Here is a 6,865-nt window from a genome sequence, read left to right as displayed (position 1 = left end):
TCAGTCTAACACTGACTTCAAAATGTCAATCTTTTATGTTCTACAGGAGAAAGTACGTTTTTCAGTTTTCATCACATCAGCTGTTAACCAGGTGCCTCCACCACATGCTTCTGGCGTAAACCGTATTATACAAGAGCATCCGGTTAACTTTTTTTAGGAATGGCTTTTAAAATTTGAGTTAAAAAAATAAAACATGCAGAGCTTTCTAAATGTTGTCTCATAAAAACACATTTTTAAGTTTTAATGTATGCACTTCACAAGAATACAGTGACGCAACTGTAAAACAAAACGAAAAAAAAAAACCATAGGAAAATTTTGGACTGACCCTCAGGTTGCATTTCATACAAAGCACTCCTAAAATATTAATGCATTAGATGATATATGAACTGGCATCCGTGAATCTCCTCGTGGTTTTGAAACGTTTTCTTTAATAAGTAGGTATTTATTTTTTGGGGTGGTTAAATCTGCTGGTATAGACTTTAGACAGTTTAATGTGTCAGTATTATACCGACATACAGTCAGTGTTAGAGAGCATATGGACATGTGCGTCATCTCAACAGCATTACAACATCCTATTCATTTATGTATATGCTGTCAACTTCATCTCAATGAGAGAGGAAAATAAAAATGTGAGTTTGGCATATACAAATATTACAAACAAAATGACTGCGTGTCCTGGTGAAAATAGCCCAGATGTCAGAAGCAGCCTTGAGTGGGTTCTTTGAAATGCCCAACAGGTGTGAAAAGTCTCATGCAATGATAAGGACAGACTCTATGTACAAACAGTGCGGCTGAACCAACACACAAGATAAAGACATCACCGTGTACTTTCCTAGAAGAAAGCGGTTAATGCTACACATCAACATATGGACATTACACAAGTACCAGTTGGTACATTTTGTACACAGTTTACACATATTCGCATGTTTATGTGGTATTGGCAAAGCATCCAAAGTGGTTTTAAGTACGTGTGTCATAGATTTATCAAACAGAATGATCTGTGTAGTCCTTACTAAAGCAGATGTGACGAACAAACTATCAAATATAGGTCAGCGTACACTCAGAACTGATCTCAGATGTCAGATATTTACACTACCATTCAAACATTTGGGCTCAGTAAGATTTTTTTGTTTTTAAAGAAATTCATATTTCTATTAAGCATGGCTGCATTACATTGAAAAATTGACATTTATACTATAAAAGTTTTTTTTTTTCAATGTTCAGTTGTATTCTGTTGAACTTTCTAATCATCAAAGAATCCTGAAAAAAAATATTAAGCAGCAGAAGTGTTTTCAACATTGATAAATAATAAGAAATGTTTCTTGAGCGGCAATTTAGCATACAGTATTGGAATGATTTCTGAAGGATCGTGTGACACTGAAGACAGGAGTAATGCAACTTTGCCGTCGCAGGAATAAATGACTTTTTAAAACCCATTAAAATATACAACTTTTATTTGAAATGTTGTTTATATTTCACATTTGACTGTTTTACTGCATTTTTGATTAAATAAATGCAGCCTTGGTGTTGAGCATAAGAGGCTTCTTTCAAAAACATTCAAAAAATCTTCTCAACCTCAACAACCAGTCTTTTGAATGGTAGTGTAGTTAAAGCAATATTAGAACGTTCTCAAAACATCTGGATGATTGCTTTGGCAGTAACACACACAAAAACTAAAATACCAAGAAAAGCAAATACTTTCCTCTCCTCTCTCTCTCTCTCTCTCTCTCTCTCTTCTAGGTGAGCCAGAAAAGTAGAGAGCCAAAAGGACAAAACTTATTTATGGCTTATAAAGTCTCTGTGAGTTTGTAAGTCATAGCTGTAATGAGGACTGAAGGCCACAGTCTTGCTCCATTTGGTGCTGCTGTTTATTTAACAGTGACGTACTAAAATTAAGCACTGGATTCTATCAGCATTTCAGTGCAGTCATTGCATGCGTGTGCTCTCATTTATCACCAGTACGAGTCTCTCTCTTCCGTTAGCATCCATTTTACTAAACATTGCAAAGCTTTGAATGATTTTGACACTGTTCTATACACTTTACTTATACTGAAAAAGTCAGGGTTAAATGAGTGTCAGTTATGCTTGTGCTGAGCCACGGATACTGGTGTCAGTAAGCCTTGTAAGTGTTCCTGAGCTTCGTGTGTTACCGTCAGCCTGTCCGCCTGTCCGCGTTCCCATCCCTCCAGCTCCTCTGGTGCTACGCCGGGTGCTGCTCCTGCTCACTTCATCCACATCATCCCTACAGCAGCTGAACGTCGCCAGCACGCCCTGTCTGAAGCGTTTGTTCATAAAACAGTAGACTATGGGGTTGACGCAGGCCGAGGTGTAGGACAGCAAGTGGATGAAGGATATCGGTGCTCCTGAGAGGAGACGATCGGCTGAACGTCTGTCAAAGGCTCGCCAGGCGTTAACCACGAAGATCGGCGTCCAGCAGAGGAAGAACAGCCCCACGATCACCAGCAGCATGCGGATGACCCGTTTCTTGGCCATGAGGTTTGCTGTAGGGCTGTTGCTGCAAACCCTTCTCAGTTTGGATTTGGGGTTGCTGAAGCCCGGCGTCACGGGTTCGGGACGCTTTCTCTTGGAGGGTTGGAGATAGCAGCCATCGCCGTCACCATTTTTCAGATTGGATATGCCATATTCTTTCTCTAGTGAACAAAGTGAGGATGAAACCGTAATCATGTGTAATACTAAAGAAACTTTTCCATTATCTCTGATATACGCATACAAAACATCTTAAAAATAAAGGTGCTTAAAAGGCTCTTCAGAGCGATGCCATAGAAGAACCAGTTTTGGTTCCACAAAGAACCATTCAGTCAAAGGTTCTATAAAGAACCATCTCTTTCTTAGCTTTTTATAATCTGAAGAACCTTCTTTTGCCACAAAGAACCTTTTGTGAGAGAGAAAGGTTCTTCAGATGTTTTAGGCAAAATCTAGACAAAAAGGTTCTTCTATGGCATCGTGAAGCACCTTTATTTTTAAGAGTGTATACTGTGATCAGTAAACCCAAACTACATCTGAATTCAAAATGATGAATAAATTGATTTTTAGATTTATTTATACATGGTAAAACTATTTAAAAAAAACATGAAAGTTGAGTGATTCACCTTAACACCATTCACTACAGAATTGCTTTCTGCTCATTAATCTCTATATATAGATTATGTGATATTATCTATATTATAGATGTGTTTCCACAATGGTCACACTGACATGCCCCTTTCAACATCACAACTTGGCAGCTTGTGTATCGTCGAATTTCAAGTTTCCCATTAAATATGACTTTGCTCAAATATAATGAATGATATTTGCTTAAATTCTGATTGTGGTAAAATATCAGTGCTGGTACTACTAGATCTCAGTGCTGCGTTTGACACGGTCGATCATAACATACTTCTTCAGAGACTGGAAAACTGGGTCGGGCTTTCTGGGATGGTCCTCAAATGGTTCAGGTCATACTTAGAAGGGACATACACTAGCTTCCAATTATATTTAGGATTGATTTTAAAGTACTTTTACTCGTTTATAAATCACTGAATGGCCTAAGTCCTAAATACATTGCAGATATGCTCACTGAATATAAACCTAACAGACCACTCAGATCCTTCGGATCGAGACCGTTAGAAATACGGGGAATCCACTTTTAGCTATTTTGCCGCCTGCAGTTGTAACCAGCTTCCAGACGAGATCAGATGTGCTAAAACATTAGTCACATTTAAATTCAGACTCAAAACTCATCTAGCTGTGCATTTACTGAATGAGCACTGTGCTACGTCCGAACTGGTTGCACTGTATTTTATGTATAATCATTTTCTATTCTTAACTGTTTTAATTCATTTTAAATACATTTTTAAATTCCTTGTTTTTTGTTGTTGTGATTTTTAACAAATTCCTTTTATGTAAAGCACTTTGAATTACCATTGTGTATGAAATGTGCTATATAAATAAACTTGCCTTGCCTTGCCTTGACTTTGCTTGGTCTTTCATGTGCTCGGAACTCATAATAACGATATTTCTAACTCCACCTGAAGGGCACATTAGCCTTCTGGCTTGTCCTACAAATTGTCATCATGACTAAACAGCTTTATTTAAAAGGCTTTTATATAATGAGTTCACATCTGAAATATAAAGGTCAGCAAGTCTATGATATTTTCCCATACCTTTGTTTGACTTCCTGTTAGCCATTTCAAATTTGATTCCCCTGTAGAGTTCGAGTGAGGTGAGGCCATAAGCCGTCATCATTATGATCCCAGGCACGAGAAAGAGTATCAGCAACAGGAAAACATACCTAAAAAAAAAAAAGCAGAGAGGTCAGTTGCAAAGTCAGACCTGGTTTGTTTCTTTCAAGTGGTCATAACTTTTTAAAATCAGTTATATAGAGGCTTTGATTACGCAGCTGGCAACTGCAGGATATCATCATGATAGTTGTGTCTGTTTTCACAGTATTTTTAACCAAAAAAATGTAAATGCTGGGTAGCTTTGTAGTTTTAAATTTACAAAGTAGTTTACTAAAATTACTCACTCTCATGCTGTTTCCAACCTGTCTCCAGAAGTTATATATATATATATATATATATATATATTGTATTATAGTATCTTGCAGCTCTGATCCATACAATATTTCACTTATACTTTCACTGGATTATAGCGCATTCATATTGCCAGTATTTGCAATCTGGAGGAGTTGACGCTACTTGCCGAAAGTCAAAGCCAGTCTTTAGATTTTGGACGGTCAGAGTTAACAAAAATCACGTAGTGTATGATGGGCACAGATTTCGTTTTTTAGCTTTAAACTATGAACATGTTTGATACTTTGAACTGATTTTAGAACAGATTGTTTCCATTTGTTGTGTATGCTAGCAACAACGTGCATATTTCTGCTGTGTGATCCTTAGTTGTTTAGAATATTATGGCCTGTTTTTTCTTTGTAATGATTTACAAAGTCGGTAAGTGTATGATGCCTCTTAGATGTTAAGTTGTGTAGTGTATTTCAGCATTAACATACATGGTCAGTGTAAACACATACTGCATTCAAAAGAGCGGCATGGTGATTTTTCAACATTTTTCCTTTTGTGTTCCACAGAAAAGAGGAGTGCAAATAATCCTGTTAGCAAAGGTAATTTTCACTAACTCTGTCCACCACTGCTCAGATGTTTTGCCTTTAGTACAAACAGTATATTACTTCTATTTACACTTCTTTGTGTGAATAGCATCTATCACTATTTGCACTTATACTTGGTGCAAACAGTATCTATCACTATTTACACTCAGTATAAATAACATTGAGCTTTTTTTTACACAGTGTAAATAACTGCTGCCGAAAACATAACAGTATACAGGTAACATGAGGGTAAATGATGACAGAATTTATATTCTGCTCCTTATTCCTTTAAACACCCTATCCTCAAAATTCAAAATAAAAAAACACAGTCCTAATAAATCTTACCAGGTCTGCATGACATCACTGGACCAAACCAAGCGGCACATGTTGCCTGTGCTGTTGTTGCTGCGCATGAAAGGCACCAGGGTGCTGCCTATCGGATAAGGCAGCATGAGCAGAAAAGACACGACCCAAGTGGCTGTGATGACTTTTGCGGCATGGGACTTCGTCTGCCATGTGCGGGACTTGAAGGGGTTGCAGATGGCACTGTAGCGCTCCAGAGAGATGGCCACGAGGTTCAATGTCGATACACTCACCGAAATACCTGTGTGTTTGGACGCACAGAACTCAATTGCACATACAGAAATAAATCTGGCCTTGTTAAAGTATTGTGATTCTAAGAAGGTCTGATATATATGCTTCTATAAACAACAGTGAACACAAAAATGGAAACAGACATGCAAACTTCATAACAAACTAACTCCAAGCCCTGATAACAAAGGCATGAACTGTTAATAAAGTTAATGGCTGCTGGCACTTTAACGGCAGAACACTGCACACTTTACACCAAGTATGAGCGCATGCTCCAGCTCTCCTCTGAATAATCAACAGCGCTTGATTGCTTATGAATGTTGACATACCCACACGGTAATAACAACAGAGTATGTAAATTAAGTCAGCTTTATCATGAGCAAGTATTACAGAATAGCACAAAACAAACACATAAAACATGCTGATGCATCAAATACAGAGATATCGGGCGTTGTCTCATTACTAAATTGTTTACATGGCACATTTGCAGCATCTGGAAGTGTGCTATAAATAGTTTTACACAAAATTCAACAAGTCATAAATATGAATTCACAGTGGATGTGACTTGCAATATAATCTGAAAAGAACAAGAAAAAAAGCTGTGGTCTTGCCAATATGATTGAGGTTTATAAAACAATATAAAATGCATTTTAGTACCCAGTGCAAGCTTCACTGTGTTCGTGGTCTATGCTTTTAGCCCCTTAATGAATAGTAATGAATCTCTAAATCAACCTTTTTTTATAACCAAATGCAAGAAAAAAAGCAGCTGGAACATGAAGTATCCTTTGGTTAGGAGACCTTTTATAGTCTGCCTCTCGCAATCAATGTGATCAGATGCCCTTTTCAGGGCATAAAGAAGCTTGTAAGACCAGTGAATATTATGCAAACATTCCTATACTATAATGTATCATGATACTCAAATTTTCTGGTAATTTATATATATATATATATATATACTTTTTTTAAAAAACGTTTTATTATATATATATATATATATATATATATAATAAAACGTTTTTTAAAAAAGTGAAAAGTTAAGAATAGTTTACTACAGTATTTTACCACAACCTTCCTCTGTGTAAAAGTATTAGGCTAGTTTTAAGGTAAGAAAATCAAATCATGTCTCATTTTTAGTTCGATTTAGTTCGATTAAAAAAACGTTTACGGGTG

General features: G+C 36.8%; 1 protein-coding gene across 1 annotated transcript in view; it reads right to left on the bottom strand.

Annotated features, from left to right (window-relative positions):
• Positions 1 to 1,823: 1,823 nt before the first annotated feature.
• The window catches only part of cckar (cholecystokinin A receptor), a 9,652-nt gene continuing 4,610 nt past the window's right edge, over positions 1,824 to 6,865 (bottom strand). Inside the window, exons 3-4 of the mRNA XM_016450139.1 lie at positions 4,164 to 4,291; positions 1,824 to 2,651 (exon numbers count right to left, since the gene is read on the bottom strand). Of these exons, the coding sequence (XP_016305625.1) occupies positions 2,080 to 2,651; positions 4,164 to 4,291 (700 nt within the window). The 3' untranslated portion in view covers positions 1,824 to 2,079. The remainder of the gene's footprint in view (positions 2,652 to 4,163; positions 4,292 to 6,865) is intronic.

This window comes from Sinocyclocheilus anshuiensis, unplaced genomic scaffold (genome assembly GCF_001515605.1).
Source record: "Sinocyclocheilus anshuiensis isolate Anshui unplaced genomic scaffold, SAMN03320099.WGS_v1.1 scaffold1823, whole genome shotgun sequence".
NCBI classification, from domain to species: Eukaryota; Metazoa; Chordata; class Actinopteri; order Cypriniformes; family Cyprinidae; genus Sinocyclocheilus; species Sinocyclocheilus anshuiensis.
Note: the sequence above shows the minus strand (reverse complement) of the source record. Positions and strands in the feature narration are given on the sequence as shown.